Consider the following 17,250-nt stretch of genomic DNA (forward strand, 5'->3'; position numbering starts at 1 on the left):
TGCTCAAGGCAGCTTACAACATGACAAGATTTACATAATTACAAACATAACAGAAGTCATGAACAATAAATAAAACACATCAAAAAGTGCACAACCAAATGGAAACAATTTCCACATAAATCATAAGATCTAAAACTAAAGATACAACATGTCAGGCACTAGCTAGGTTTGTTAGATCCGCCTGAACTCAAAGAGTGGCCTAGATGCTCAACACTCTCCCACACCAGTCTTTCAGGGAAACCTGTCTGGTATGCCAATCTCTTCATCAAGGTTTTCTTGCTGAGCTTTTGAGGGACTTTGAGGTTCCCTACAGTTCAGTTTAGAAATCAATGGCTTAAGACAATGCCGTTAGCTCTTGTCCGAAATGAGATATCGATTCGGGACTTAGACCTCACTGTGTTACAAATGCATTTTGCCAGTTCACTTGTATTAATGGTCACCACCATGCAAATACAGACATCACTTTACATTTGGTCCATGATTGGATGGCAAACACTAAAACTGTAGCTTTTCACAATATGGAAACTGAAGCACAAGAGATCAAATGGGAAAGGGTTCTCAAAAATGTAATTGTTCTGTAGACACTTAGTAGGTGGCTTATGTTGTGCATCATATAACTGGACTATTTTTTGCCTGGCTCCACCTCTCCTCTCATCACACGTACCACGTTCTGCTCAATTTACAATCCCTCAACATCCCTATGGCAACTGCAGCAGCTGTTTACATGGCAACGCAATAAGAAAATATTTAATGTATTTTTAACTCCACTTTAATGGAATTTAGCAGCTGGATACACGATGGCGAGTCAGCACCATATGACTGAGACAGCTAGCTTTTTCACCTCAGCCATCAGTACACTCTTAGGGAACTATGCTCCACAAGCCAGGAGTTATTGTTGGGTGGATATCCTTAGAACACGACAATATCCACACGTAGCAGAAAGCTACAGCACACATTGGGATTTGGTGTGCACCCCAGTCCAGTTTTCATACCATCTGTGATATGAGAGACTGTATACAGTTCCCTGTCTTTCAATACATCTATGGCCCCATAATACACTCTGTGTAGGGCTGCATTTGAAAAGTGCTCAAAACTCAAATTAGTATAAAATCCTCCAGCCAGACACTTTTGATTCCATCATGCTAATTTCGTGTGACCTGCACTGGCTGCTGGTTTGTATCTGGACTCAGTTCAAGGTGCTGTTAACCTTTAAGGCTCTAGATGGCTTGGGACCTGGGGACTTGTATGTTCCTTCCCACATGCTCCAATCCTCGTCTGAGGCTCCGATCCAGATCCTTTGACCTTATGAGGCACAGCTGACAGCAATCAGGGCTAGGGCCTTTTCTGTGGTGGCACCCAGTCTATGGAATACTATACCCCTGGGCTGTTTAACAAGTCCTTTGACTAAATTCATTCATTTTTAGTGGTTAGCTGCATTTGAATTATTACTTCAAAGAATCCTGGGGCCTGTAGTTTACCTCTCTCAGAGCTGTAACTCCCAGCACGCTTAACAAACAACAATTCCCAGGTCTCGGGTGGGTGGGTGTGCTTAAAGGAATAGTGTATAAACAGCTCCTAGCTTAAGATGAATACCAATACAAGTTGTATGAATTTCAAGCTAGTTTTTCCTTCTCCCTTCCATCCAGGACAATGAAACTATGGAGAACACATTTTGTGACATTTTGGTTGATATTAACAAGGACACTGCCATACTATGTATTTCGGAACATAATCACGAAATCACATTATTAAAGACTTGGGCATTTAGAAAACACCATAGAAAAATCCATTTTACAGATCGGCAGAGAATCTGTAGTCTGAAATACATCTGCGAATCCATAGCAGAGAACTCAAAAAGCCCCTGCAGAGCGGTCAAGAAAGTGAGCCAGTTTTCACATAAACACCCACCCATATATCCGTCAACCATTCAGACCCGCCCCTCCCCCGCGGCAGTAAGCAGCGGGCAGGCTGCGAGCGCTTTCTTTCTTCGCTCCGCGGCGCGAGCGAGCAAGCCAATCAGGCTGCTCCGCTGCCCGCCGTCATCACAACGGCGATTTCGATTTCGCCGCCTCGCTGGCGTGCGCGTGCGCGCACCCACACGCCCTCCTCCGTTACCTGGGCTCATTTGCCCCAGAACGCATGCGTGCCCAAGGCGCGCATGCGTAAAAGAAGGGGGAGATGGGGGAACCACTTAAAAATAACGAACTTTTTAAAAGGACGACCGAGCGGGGGCGGGAAAAGCAGTTTTCGTTTCTCTGGGCCACACCGACGAGGGAGGAGTGGGGGGGGGGACAGACTCCTGAAAACCGGCCGGGCTAGACAGTCAGGTAGCCACCCTGAAAGGTGAGTTCACTTCTTGGAGCCAAACGCCTCACAAGACACACCTGTTGCATCTCCTCACACATTGGCGGTGGGCGGGGAGGGATGCAGGCAGAGGTGGCCACGGCTGTGTTGCGGATAAAATAAACACTGGGCGAATGCAAAGTGCAAGGAGGCTTTTTTTTAAAGGTGGACTTCAGTCCTCGGAAAGCCTCGGAAATATATTCACCTGTAACCACGTAGCCCAACGTATTCGGTGCTTGGCTTACAGTCGCCCATGTGTGTTATCCGAAGGTTGGGTGGCTTATTAGCCTTGGCGGCCTTTTCCTGCCCCCGTCTGTTTCCAGCAGTTGTTCAGCAAGGGGAAGTTTTGGGCTCGCATCAAGCGGGAAATTGTTAGGTTTCCCTGCCCGTTTCCCATCTGCTAAAGGCCTGGCACCCAAACAGAAGAGAGTCGCCCAGGTGGGAGAGGTTCAGGTACTTAACACACGATGAGTTTGTTCTTCAAAAACTCACTGACAAATCCTTAATCCTTAAAACTAAACAGGAATAAGCATAAATAGGTGCAAAAACTATTTATTCCTTGATCAGTATGCCTTAATCTGTTATAAGGATGTGATGTTAACTTGTCTTTTAGAAAGAGAGGAGGGATTATTTTATTTCTTTCAGAAAATGTGTATACCGCTTGATTGTAAAAACAACAACCCTCAAAGTGCTTTACAAATGATAAAACCTTAAAATTGAGGGGAGGGGAAACAACTCTACTTTAAAACAGACAAAAGTTAAAATACTAAAACAGATTACAATTACCTCAACTTTCTAAGCATAGTGATTCTTCATGATCTTAGACCTATTCCATTTTTCTCCCTTGGTGTTTCCCTAATATGTTCTCAAATGAAATATCTTTACATTGAAATTTTGTAGCCAGGTCAAACCTTTTTTGCTTGTGGTCTGAGGCCTTTGCAAAAATTCAAACAAAGATATATAATAAGTCATATTTATAAATAAAAACGTATTATGCTATGTATGCTATGTATTATGCTATGCATGTTAAACACACTCAGTATAAACCAGAATCAAGGATAAAAAGGAATAAAATAAAGGATAATAAAACCATCACACCAGGGCATCATCATTACTGTTTATACCTATCTCTGAAATCTCTCCTACACTAATACTTGTGAAGCAGCCAGTGCAAAAAGGGTCATGAGAGATGAGTTAACCTGGCTTCCAAGTGAGAAGTGGTAGGTTGGGAAGCTGTATCAGTGGCAAGGGCATGAATGCAACTCCTTGGGTGCATATCCAGTATGATTGGTGGTTATTTTATGTTTTAATTGTATTCATGGTGTGTTTGTTGTATATTTCTTTGGTATTAATATGCTTCTCACTGCTTTATGTTCCTTTGACCCAAAAAGCAGAATATAAATGAACGACAGCATTACATCAGAAGTTCTGAAGAAATACTGTGGGGTTTTTCCAGGAAGTAAGGTGGAAAACTCTAGAATCTGAATTGAGAACTGCAGCCATTTTGTTGAGGCATAAAACAGAGAAAGGGAGAAAAAATGCCAGTTCTGAAGCCTGTAGTAAAAATGAAAGTGGACGAACTCTTTTTGCGCTGGTTGAGTGATGCCTCAACTCAGGTGATGCTCAAGGACTGCTTAAGAAGTATAACTAACAAGGAGAAGATTGAAATCGGTAGTGGTGATGCTGGGAACAATGAACATATTCTTGGCCATATAAATTGTGTCTCGAAGCAAAGCATGCTGGGGAATTTGATGTCTACTTTGACTCCTACAAGCCCTCCTCATCTATCTACTGCTCTCCCACTGGGGACGCCAACAAGCCCAAGGAGCTTTTCTAATATTCGAGGTAAACGCAGATCTTCAAGCACCAAAAGTGTAAGTGGTTTTTGCTATTTCGGCAGGTAAGCCCATTTAAGATAAGCTATGAATGTTTGCTTTATAGTACTCACCAATTTTTGTCATTTTGGACACAAATAAGGGCTGTAAAGGTTGATTTCATCTGCTGTGAGCTACACATGGTTTACTAGTGCAATGAACATTTAACCCCAAATCAATAATAAAATGTCCTTGTAGGTATCATAGAGTGCAAGAATCTTCTTTGTTTTTGAAAAAAATATCAGCCTTTTAAAATAAAATCTAGAGGTGACTTGAGCATGTCGGTCTGTAGGAAATTCCATACAGCTGTTTTTCCCCATTATAAACTGGAAATGAGGGCTCATCCAGATTTTCACTTGTCCTGCTGCATTCCCCCTGGGGAAACCTGATCTTTACCAATGAATTGAACCAAAGGTCAGTTGGGTTTTTTTGCAGATTGATGTGTGCTCCAATTCAGCTCTATAAAGAGCACATTTTCCCTGGGAAAGCAGTGTAGCAAACTGAAAAGAGCTGCTCAGGCCCGTACTTTCTAGGCATGGGAAAAGCAGAAATCATAAAAGTATCTTATGGGGGAAAATAGTGACTATTATGTGTATTTGGTGTTACTACAATTGGTTTTGTAACAAACAATAGAAGTGACTTTTAAGTGCTCAACCCTATAACTTGTAAACATTTAGGTAGTGAGGTTGTGGGGTATCGGCAGTTGTTCCAGCATATCACTAGCAGACATGGAAATGCTTATGATGAATCACTAATATGAAATAAGTTTCATTGCTGATGGCAGTAGCACTGAGTTGCTTCCAACTGAACCTTACTCAGACTAGGTTAATTTCAATGGGTCTAACTGTCATGTTTATTAACACCAATGTGTCTGCTCTTGAGCAGAGCTAGCGTTGACTTCCACCTATTGTATTGGCTGTCTCTCAGGCCTTGTCTTCTGTCTTCCTTTATTGTTATGTTGAACTTCAGTTTTTTACACTCTTTTACACTCTAGCAGAGCAAAGAACCTAACAGCTGTGGCAGTATTCAGAATGCCATGCAGCTGATACCATTTCCTCAGTTCCTTCAGATATGAGCTATTTATAGCCTGTGAATTTATTTATTTATTGTAGTTGTCAGCACTTGCTCCCTTGTATGGCACCTTGCATCAGCTGTTAATGGTCTCTGTCTAGTGAATAGCATACCAGGCATCACTGATGGTACAGAACCACAAGCATGGCCTCATTAGTGACTTTGTTTGTAATGAACGTTCTTTGCTTGTTAGGGCTTCCTCCATTCACGAAGGACTTCAAATAGTGCGGAATGCTGTAAATGAAAACCAGAATTAGAGCTTATTTTATTACTATGTCTACTGCTTCTAACTGTAGTATTCACATATTAAGAATGATACACTGTGAAATATCCCGAAACACTCTTTGAAATATGAAGTGGACTGTAGTTTTGATATTTATCTTGTAAAAGATCAGTATGATGATGATTTTATGTAGAGCATTTGTACCCCAATCTTCAACTAAAAGGGTTCCCAGGATGGCTTACATGCAGTCAATAAAAACAAGGCTGTTCCTGCCTTAAGGTTTACAATATATAATATAAAAAAGCAACACACAAGGGGGAAGGGACAGGAAAGGAAGAAGAAAAATCAAACTCAAGTAAAGGTAAAGGGACCCCTGACCATTAGGTCCAGTCGTGGCCGACTCTGGGGTTGCGGTGCTCATCTCACTTTATTGGCCGAGGGGGCCGGCGTACAGCCTTCGGGTCATGTGGCCAGCATGACTAAGCCGCTTCTGGCGAACCAGAGCAGCACACGGAAACACCATTTACCTTCCCGCCGGAGCAGTACCTATTTATCTACTTGCACTTTGACGTGCTTTCAAACTGCTAGGTTGGCAGGAGCAGGGACCGAGCAATGGGAGCTCACCCTGTCGCGGGGATTCGAACCGCCGACCTTCAGATCGGCAAGTCCTAGGCTCTGTGGTTTAACCCACAGCGCCACCCACGTCCCTCAAACTCAAGTACTAGTTCTTAAACAGTTGTTTTTATATTTAGCAACTGACCAGTACTCTATGTTATAAGCTGACAACCAGTTTCATAATGCCACTTTACTTTCTAGGGCATGGGTGGGGAAACTGTGACGCTCCAGGGTGGCTGCAAGAGTACTTTGACATAGAACCCGCAGTTCGCACACTGTCTTGTTGCGTGGGGGCAGGGAGCAAGGCCAATATTTGATCAAATTTTTTTTAAAAAAAATTCTAACCCACCTCTTAAGGTCCTGAGGAGAAACAGTAATTTGGAAAAATATAATCATATCTAGCCCCAGCCAATAGAAAACTACTTAATTTTTCTCTCTCTCTTCCAATGAGCTTGTCCCGGAAACAATCAATACCAAAAATGTGTCTCCATTTTCTCCTTCAGTTTATATGCTGATGGTTTGAATGGTAGCAACAGTCCTGATAGCACCTTGTCTAGTTCTGGTATTGCAGATATCTTGACAAAGTGCTAGGGTGCTGCTGGGCTAGTGGAGGCTGCTATGAAGCTGCAAATGGTGCAAATTAGTGTGATAGTACAGTTTGTGAGCATTCAAAATGTAATCTCTTGGGAGTAAAACCTGCTGATTAGTTACAGTATTCTTGTAAGCATTGAGGGGCTTATGGGAGGAAAATGCAAAGGGGGAAAATACACAATTGGAGCATGTTTGTGTAAGTATAGAATGGATATAAGCATATTTCCCATATGCAGTATTTATAAGCACTACATGTAATCAGTCCCTATTCCAGCTATTTCCATGTAATCATACATTCACTTAAGATATTTAAAAAGGCTCTTGGAGCAACTTACAAACATCAGTACTAAAACAGTCTCCACTGTCAAAATTACAACCTAAACAAGACATAACACACAAGGAGGGGATACAGTTGCACTGCTTATAACAGTTATATAGCTCTGTCTATGCAGTTTTGGCTGTTTAGAAAGGAAGCAGCTCCTTGCTAACGTCAGTTGCAGTTCTGACATTGCACAAAGCTTCTAATTGTTGTGTATATATCTCTTATTTGGCTTGTATTTCCTTAACCTTTTTGTCACTTTGATAATTCCCAGTTGTTCTCATAACTCTCTAATTAGATATGTTGGGTTTATGGTTCATCTTCCATGCTTTTGTATTAAAAAAAAATCTAGCTAATTTCAACCCCAGCAAGATCTGCACGCGCGCACACACACACACACACACACCCACACACACCCTGCAATGTTTAGGCTTGGAATAAACCTTCCATTGGAGACAACGCTTTTCCCCCAAGCCCAATTGCAATGAGAGAGGGAATGATTAATTGTTACCTCCCTACTTGGGACCCTCAAAGTTGTCCCTTCCCTGTTACAATTAGGCTTGAAAGAAGCCTTTTTTAAAAAGCCAGTGGATGGGCTTTTTCAAGCCTAATATCAATGGAGGAAGGATGGGTGTGGGGGGGGGGGACCCTGCAGGTGCCAAAGAAGACCTCTGCAGACACACATGTGTCAATGGGTACCATACTGACGACTTGCCCTGTGCCATATCCAGTTGAGAAGAGTGACAGGAAGCATTTGAGTTAAACCTTGAAGGAGAGTGTTAGATTGGGAGAACTGTTCTGGCCATGCTCTTCAAACTAAGGATGGTGGATACTGAGCCATAAATAAGTTTGCGTTTAATTAAAAAATTTCATCCCAGTGGCAATGGGAATACATACCTTTCTTATGAAATATAGCTTATGTGAACAGTTGTCTTCAAGGGCAAGCATCAGATTCCTCCTGCTAATCATCTTGCTAAAAATAGATTTTCTATTCTTAAAGATACATGTTTGCTATCCCTGTTCATCATACTAAAGAGATCCCAGTGTAAGCAAGAAAAACTGTTGTATATCCACAATGAGGGCGACAAAGCACAAGTGGTAAGCCAAGACAAACTTTGGTTATAGCTCATGGTTTGTTTAGAGCAATACAAACCTTGAGTGTGGTTTCAGATGTAAACTGGCTTAGCTCCCAATAGCAAGGCAGGAGTGAAGCAGCCACAATTTTCTTGTTGTGCTCCAGCACACTTGATTATTCATGCTACACTATAGTTTGCCATAGCATTACAATCAGGCCAGGCCATAGTATTGCAAATGTTTAGGATTGTGGTTTGTTTTTATCAACTTCTAGAAATTAGGAAAATTACATTTTCTAGATGCTGGTTGAATCCAAAAGGTTCTTTGAACAATCAGGGTGAGGGTGGGTGTGTCGACAATTCTGCTGATTTTCCACCCAGCTCTTGCCATTCTGGAGGGGCCCCAAGCAGATTTATAAAGGAGGACATAAGGGCTACATCAGGAAGAAGGAATAAAGTCCCATTGTATTAGCAGAACATTGCCTATGGTTCTTAAGTGCTAAGACATAATTTGTTTTTTTCATAATGTATAAACCATTGTACTTCCAGAGAATACTCCAAGCAGTGTACAGAAATAGAATTTAAAACACAATACTGTTCATAGAATTGTTGAAACATAAAAACCAAGACATTTTTTTAGAAGGCTTGAGAGAAAAGAAAGGTTTTCAACAAACATATACCATGTACTTCAACTTACCAAACTAGCATCTTCTATTCATTACTCTATTTCATATAGAGTCCTTTACATAAAGGAAAGCTGTGCTTGAGCTTCTAAAACGCAGGAGTCCTGCTAGGGGAATGGATATTATTATTATTATTATTATTATTATTATTATTGTTAATTCTTACTTGATTAACGTACAACCACTTGTTTTGTGGGGCAGGGGGATAATATTGCTATGACTGCACTTCTGGTTGTGTGCAATTGGTTGGCCCTGTTCTAAATAGTGTCTACATAGTATGTTGGGCATTCTCTGCTCATGTTCTGCAATTCTGGTGCACTCAGCTTTTAAAGCTGCACAGAAGTATTATGTGTGGCTTTTAAAAAGCTGACTTTGCATTCCAGGCTTCCATTCCCTAAATTGCAATAACTCCATGGAAGCAGCAGAACAGAACGTACAGGAAATGGTTCTGACGCTATAATTAAAGTGAGGCTCTGAAGGCCAAAACTGCAAGTTTTCCAGGGCAATCCTATACATGTCTATTCAGAAGTGTTACTTATATTAAGGTGGTACCTGTGCAATTTATTATAATATAGTTCCCCCCCAAAAAAGCTTTATATTCAGTAAAGACATTTTTGAAAGGATTAGTTTAAAAACATGACAGATTATTTATGATGAATTACCTTGATATGTCTATGTCTTGATTTATGTCTATGCTTAAAAGCAGGCATTGAGGAAACTATGCAGTGTTAGAAACTGAGATATGAAAGCTAGGAGCTACCCGGTATGTGGCACCTTAAGCCTAGGTTATGGGCGCAACAATGCAATGTCTAGGCACTAAAGCTGAAATGAATGAACTGCTGCTCTTAACTTCAGCCACTTTTGTCCGTTGATTTGTCTTGCCAATGCTTGCATTTCTTAGTTTTTTCTTTTTTCTGGTAAAGTTTTTCTGAGTTCTTTCTGTGCCTCCAGATAGGATATTCTTTGGTCTTTCATAGATTTACCGGTAATTCCTTTCCTTGGGATGCCGACAGAGAGTATAGAACCCAGGTGAATTCTCATCCACACTGAGTTCTTCTGTGAATATTTCCCTCCCATTTCTTGGCTGTTTTGTGTTAGATATCTGTTGGAAGGAATCCGGAATTATCTGCCTACCTGTGTGATTATCATATAATTTTGAGCATAATGCCATTTCCTTCAGTGTGAAAGTTGACCTTAAAGGGACCTCTTTTTAAGGTGTCCCCTCCCTCCCTCCCTCCCTTGCCAGAGATGCTTCCTGTGGGTGTAATAGTGAGGAGACATTGTTAGGGTTCACTGAGGAGCGTTTCAGGCCGAATCTCTGGGTCTGGCTCTTTAATGATATTTTGCAATTATAATTTATATACACAGACTGATGTGCAGGCTTGCTACAAAATATTGCCTGGCTTTATTTATTTCAATACATTTGGATCCCACCTTTTATCCAGGGAGCTTAAGGTGGCATACATGGTTCTCTCCCTCTCCCTATTTCATCCTCACAACAACCCTGTGAGGTAAGTTAGGCTGAGAGGCAGTGACTGGCCCAAGGTCACCCAGGGAGCTTCATGGCAGTGTTAGAAACTGAGATATGAAAGCTAGGAGCTAAATGGCACCTTAAACCTAGGTTATGGGCACAACAATGGAGTGTCTAGGTGCACTTTTTTAATAACAATACAAAGCTAAAAATGAATGAACTGCAAATAAAATATTTTTTATTCATTTTTCATATGGTCCAATCCTTCCCCTGCCCACCCCCCTAATATTCTTAAAAGGGTCTCTTCTTCAGTCTTCATGGATTAGCTGGAAGTGGGGAGGCAGAAAAAGTTCTTCCTTTCCTTCCACTCTGCAGTTTTAATCTGAAATCTTAGATGCAGTACTGCGCCCAGAGCTCAGAAACTGCTAGCACTAATTAAATTCCCTGTTGCAAAATGTGCATAGCACAATGGGAGTTTTGAACACTGGTTCAAAATGTCACAATTGAAAAGGACCTTTCTCTTGTCTTCACCAGCAGACATCTGTCAGCAGAAAGATGGCAAGAAGGGTCTAGAAGTTGAGTGAGATTTTTAAACAGGCAAATATGCTTCCTTCTGGAAGCAAATTCCAAAACAACATGTTTTCAAAATCCTCAATATCGGGTTATCTGTGTGAAAAATATTGGTGCCTAAAACTGACCACTCAAACCAATTGTGTGTGGGAAAAGAAGTAGTTGATTCAGCTCCCTTTCTGGGCCTGATGAGATGCTATGTATTCTACCAGCCTCTCCCCCTGTCAAGGAGAAACTAGAAGCAGGCATCAGGATCACAGACTCTTTTCTATGCCCTCACTGCAGGGAGACACAAACCTCCAAATTGTGGTTACAGTATTTAGTTGCAGGCTCTTTCTCAACATTAGGTTTTCTCCTCTAGGTTTTAAAACCCTTGACACTCTCTTTGCTATGATGGATCTGTTTAGACGACAAAGATAACACAACATGCATCACCCAGGGAGGGTTTCCTTTCCCTTCCTAAACAGGGAGCTAGCTGGCCTTTGATAGACTTGTCTTTTCCTGCCTATTGCACTGCCATTATATGGAAATGATCAAGCAAGATAATCCCACAGTTATATTAGTTTGCTGGAGAATGAGAGTGACATAGTTTTTCTTGAAGTTTTTTTGATTTTTTCAGAAGAATTAGCAGCTGCTTTCCAGTTACTTCAATAACTCATATTCTGCTCAGCAGGATATAATTGAACAGGCTGTACCTTCGACAACTTTTCATTGAACATAAGGAAAGCCTTAAAGTTTGTTTTGTGTGTTAAATTCTTGCTTTTACAAGCTACTCTTTTGGATTAAGTGAAATCTCACTGTCTGCTAAAGCAATACAGTCACCCTGCAACTTAGAAGCATTTAAGTTGTGTACATTCAGCTTTACATGCTTGACAATTATTTTTTTTAATTTTTAATTAGAAAGAGGGCATGTGTCAGGGGCAAAAAGACTTTGGCAGCCCCATTGAATCCAATGTATTCTGACTACACACACTTGCAGCTTTAGGCACGATCTCCAGAATGTAACCCCCATGTAAGTTGCAGGCTTACTGTATAGGGATTGGAACCAGATCCATTCTGGTAGTATTTTACTCTTAAGTCACAAATCTCAGCTATGCTTGTGTATATGCTTGCCAATTTGCTCCCCTTTCAGAAAGCTAAACTGTTCTTCCTGGCAGGGCTATCCCCATTAGCCAACCGCCTAGGATGCCAGCATTTCAAAGTTGTCTCTCCCAGTTATGCTGTTGGAGAGAGAGCCACTGCCTGTACTTTTGGCTGAGGTGAAGGCACACAGACTCATCTCCTTGGCTGGGTGATATCCCTTGCATTCCAGGGGACACGATAGTGATCCTTCTGATCTTGATCAGCTGTCCAAGACATAGACACAGTTGTAAAGGAGAGGAAGTAAACAAGCAGCAGACAGTAAAAATGAATATGAGAAAGTACTGAATGGAATCTTCACAGTGTTCAATTGGGGCAGCCCTGCTCCCCACATTCAATTCTTCCCTCTAATGCAAGGCTTCCAACTGGAAAAAAACATTGGTTCCTCTTTTCTCCCTTTGCCTTCTCCTTTGCCTTCAAACGTTGCCCTTCAGAAATCCAGCCGCTGCATGTCTCAGATATCCCTCCCACCCATGCCTCTCAAACTATTTTCACTTGCCTCCTGTGATTTCTTCTCCACATCTCCTTTCCCACCTAATTTCTAACTTCCTGGCCTACCTGGATGGTAAATGCTTCAAGTCTTTTATACTGAGCCCTTTGCTTTGAGAATCTTGCCTAGTAACAGCAACATTCTAAACTTCCAGAGACTAACATTGGGCAGAATAATGCCTTTTAAATAAAAACTACACCAAGCATACTGGACATTTTCTTTGACCTAACAACAAACCATTTCCCCTAAGAAAAGAAAAATATTTCCAGAAAACCAGCAAAGTGTATGCAAGAAAAGGCACAGCACCTTTCAACATGCTAGTGACTTTCATCAACTGCTCAACCCATTCAAAATAATTCATTTCATACCCTGTCTAACCAAAATTGGCATGAACCATCCTCAAACATCTCTCTCTTACACTGTAAAGTTTCAAATCAGTCCATTGAACCATTTTCTAACTAGAAGCCATAGAAGCTATTCCCTCCCTGATTTCTCATTATATTAATGGAATGTGATTCAGCTGACTCACTCTTAACATCAGGCCATCACTGATCTTACATAAGAACAGTGCTGCTGCATCAGGCCAGGCCTATTTATTTCACCTTTCTGTTCTCATAGCGGCTAGACAAGTGTCAGTTGAAAGGTTACAAACCCATGATCAGAATAGTTCTCTCCTGCTTGTGAACCTCAGCAACAATCATTATCTACCATAAATTTATATAATCCTCTAAAACCATTCAAGTTTGTAGCCATTAGTACATATTGTGGAAGGGAATTCCATAGTTCAAAATGTACCTATGAAGAATTGCTTCTAGTCCTGAGTCTCCTCTATTATTTAGCTTCATAGGTTGCCCCTAGTTCTAACATAATGAGAGGGGGAGAAAAATGCCTCAACAGGAGTGGACACCACTAATTAGCACAGCATCTTAGGTTCAATCCTTGGTTTCTCCAGGTAGGGCTGGAAAAGACTCCTGTCTGAAACCCAGAAGAGCCAGTCAGTGTAGATACAGTGGTACCCCGGGTTACAGATGCTTCAGGTTATAGAGTCTGCTAACCCAGAAATAGTACCTCAGGTTAAGAACTTTGCTTCAGAATGAGAATAGAAATCGCACGGCAGTGGCAGGCCCCATTAGCTAAAGTGGTACCTCAGATTAAGAATAGTTTCAGGTTAAGAACGTACCTCCAGAACGAATTAAGTTCTGAACCCGAGGTACCACTGTATTACTGATTTAGTTGCACCAATGGTCTGACTCAGTATGAGGCAGCTTCCTAACTTCTCCAAACCATACATAATTGTATACACCTCTATCATATTCTCCCCCCACTCTTACTTGCCTTTTAAACACACATACACACACTTGTCACAAACTTTCTAGGAAGAATTCAGAAACATTTGATTTACTTGGTACTTTATTCCAATTTATATAGCATGGTACCCAACTAAGTGAGCAACAGAACTTCCCCTTCCTCTCCTCTGCCCCATGACCTCTCCAGATCTGCACTGTAGGGTTGCAGAACCCTCAAAACAAATACACAAGGATGGGAGAGGTAGGAGAGGTCCCATTACGTGGCCAGTAATCATTGCATCCCACTATTTTGTTGGATGGCATCCATAATATTTCCATTTTTGTGGCTGTATATGATATAGCCATTATATGGTAAATGAAGACGCACATACACAAATTCAAATCCAATGTGTATAAATTACATATCAAGATTTAGGGTAACCAGGGTACAAGAAATATATTCATTCAAATGTGTCAGAAAAATAATAAAGGATAAAGGGTAATTGATTGCCAAATAATAAACATTATTTATTGTCATGTCAATGTTCCCTCTTAAAAAATATCCCCCCCAAAAAGAAAAGAGTTAAGCTTTTTATTTTTATTTTTTGCTTTGGCATTGCTATAGCTGCTTATTTTTAAACAAGCACGTAGATCCACAGTTTATCTTAAGGTGGCTTTCATTTCTGACATACAAAACACTCAAAGGGCTTTACAAGTTTGGAAGCGCCTGCAAGCCTTAATCCTTCAATAGCCTACTTTGAGACTTGAGCAGTTGTGACTTGCGACAAAAGGAAGGGGAAGAGAGGAAGCTACAAAACCGCTACGTCTGGTATTTTCATGTTCCTCCCTGGTTGGTTTCACTAAATTGGAAGTTACTTTTATTGATGGTTTTGAAGTGCCACTTTTATAACAGGCTTGTGTCTTTTTCCATACTCTACCATACCATTAAGACTTTGGAATGCTTGGAGTAAGGGGCAGGCTCCCAAAGTGACTTTCCAATCTGTGTCCGCAGTTCTAGCCAAGTTCCCTTTTAATGTATGGAGCAGGCTAAGTTGAACTCGCTCTCAGAATAACACAGAAGTAAAACGCAGCTGCTGCTTTAAGTGGCACTGTGTGATAATAGGACTCTGCTGTTTACTGGAACTCAAGTGCCTGGACTGGTACACGCACAAGCAGTATATGAAATCTGAAAACATGAGGATAAAGGAGATTTCTTTACGGCAAGATCCTGATCTACGAAAGGAATTGGCATTGCTAGCTCGGGGATGTGATTTTGTTCTGCCTTCCAGATTCAAGAAGAGACTCAAAGCTTTCCAGCAAGTCCAGGTTTGTTTACCATTATGAGTTTGACTGGACTGTGTGTGTGTAATATTTTGAGGGACTGGGGGGAGGATGTTCATGCTGTTTGAGTGGAGACTAGCCAGATATGCCTTGAACTTTGAAAAGCCCAAGTGGTTTTATTAGGTTAGTATAAAAACAAATACACCTGCGTTTGAATATGGCTACTTTGTTCCTGTTATTGTTGCTACTCGTATGTAAAAGTGGGGTGTTGAACAATATAACTTTCCCCAGCATAAGTGTTCCTTTTTTAGCCTATGAATGTGGAACTGCTCAGTAGAAAATAAACAATTAATAGTCATTTGCATACTTATCTATCCTGGCCATCTTGCATAATGAAATTCATTTTTAAAGTTCATGTCCAGCATCCTGTTATAAATGTTATCCAGTTCGTGTTATAAATAAGTGAATGTCAACTTACTATCTCAACTTACTATGATTTTCTACTGTATAGTATTGTAACCTGATCAGGAGAAAATACTGATCTTAGTTGCTTATAATCAGATATAATACATTGATGATGACCATGCATTTTAATGTTTAATCTTTTCACCCTGCCTTTCACCACCCTGACAAAGCTGTATTTAGTTGATGCGAGCATCTTCAAAATTGCATAGTTAGACAGAAAAGTGAAATCTTTTCCTCAAAGCTGGGAATCTAATAACTATCTTGCTTTCAACTGGAGTGCAGCTTGACACTGGAAGCTAAATTGCTAAAGTCAACTTTTATCTTATTCACATCTCCCCCCCCCCCCTTCTGCACTTTCAGAAGTTTTCAGTTTTTGATGTTTTATTGTGTTTTTAATATTTTGTTGGGAGCTCCCCAGATGGGCAGCATAATAATAATAATAATAATGCCTCATTTCCTCACACAGGCATCAGTGGAAATGTTAATCTGCTGAATACTATTCTTCCCAACTTACTTACCAAGTTGGAGTAAAAAGTGATGCATGTGTGCAGGCATACAAGTAGGGTGGCAAAATCCCCAACAACCTAGCCTTCCTGCTGCAGCATTTTATACATATATGGGTAGACCCAGGGGTGTTGTTAGTAAGTGGCCCAGAGGGCTGAAGCTATGAAACGTTTGCACTGGGCCTGGATCTTCTGTGTCTCCCCCTTTGTGAAAGCTTTGTTTATAGGGCATTCTGGACAAGTTAAGATAGGTAGTTGGGGAGTACTGGTGTTGCACTTTCTGGCTTGCCTAGCCATCCTGTAAGCAAAGGAGAAGAGGGGGGAGGCAAGCCCTTCCCACTTGTGCTCAGTAAGCTACAAGGTGTGGGGAGGGGAGTGACTATGGAGTGGGGAGGACAGCACACTGAATGGTGGGGGATAGTAACCAGGAAGTTTATTGGGTGAACATGAGCCAATAATTTTCTTGTAGTCTGTTGTCTGTCATCACCATCCGGAGAAAACTGTTAATGTGTGTATTCTTTTTCTTTTTTCTTTTTTACATCTTGCATGCATAAGTGCTCTGCCCATTTCAGAGATGGAAACGTGTTTTCTGAAAAGTCTTCTTCATGCATATATTCTTGATGATAAAATACACATCATGTCTGGCTTGACTAACTTACGTGAGGGCCATTTTCTTGATTTCCAGCTGTAGCCAAGATTGTGTCAATCTATTATTGTTGGTTGTCATGTGTGAGCAATAATCGGCTAGTGGCAGGGTAGTTGTAAATATATGCAGTGACTGGATTGGGTGAGGAAGGATGTATATGTATGATAAAGGGACAAGGGGGTCAAGTTACATGTAGGACAAGACTTGTAGTTTTAATTGGTATTGATAGCAGCAGACCTTGCCAAAGATTGTGTGGTTGGGACAGAGGGTCCAATCCACATTGCAGTGTACTGGGTGCAGAAAATCCTCTCTGCCTCTGTCTACCTCCACTCCTAGCATACACCAAACTATGATGTGACAGCAGGAGCCACCTCAAATTTGCATCTACACATAAAAGCTAGTGTGCAAATTCATTTATTGAGCCTTTGCTCTGAGTCTCTTAGGAGACTAGCAACACTTCTTGATGGGGCAAATAATGTTTATAGAAATAAGCGAGCTGTGGTATTCAGTGCTGAATGATTGTTCTTCAAGGTGCAATAGTGGATTTCCACAGCCTGCTTCCATTCTGGATCCTTAGCTACTGACAACAGGTAGATTTTGGCAGCA

At 41.1% G+C, this 17,250-nt stretch overlaps 1 protein-coding gene across 1 annotated transcript in view; it reads left to right on the plus strand.

Annotated features, from left to right (window-relative positions):
- The first annotated feature begins 3,721 nt into the window (after nt 1-3,721).
- PPP2R3B (protein phosphatase 2 regulatory subunit B''beta) overlaps nt 3,722-17,250 on the plus strand; it is a 34,908-nt gene continuing 21,379 nt past the window's right edge. Inside the window, 1 exon segment of the mRNA XM_081001372.1 lies at nt 3,722-4,217. Within this exon segment, the coding sequence (XP_080857498.1) occupies nt 3,882-4,217 (336 nt within the window). The 5' untranslated portion in view covers nt 3,722-3,881.

This window comes from Podarcis pityusensis (genome assembly GCF_964106645.2).
Source record: "Podarcis pityusensis genome assembly, chromosome: 4".
Taxonomy (NCBI): Eukaryota; Metazoa; Chordata; class Lepidosauria; order Squamata; family Lacertidae; genus Podarcis; species Podarcis pityusensis.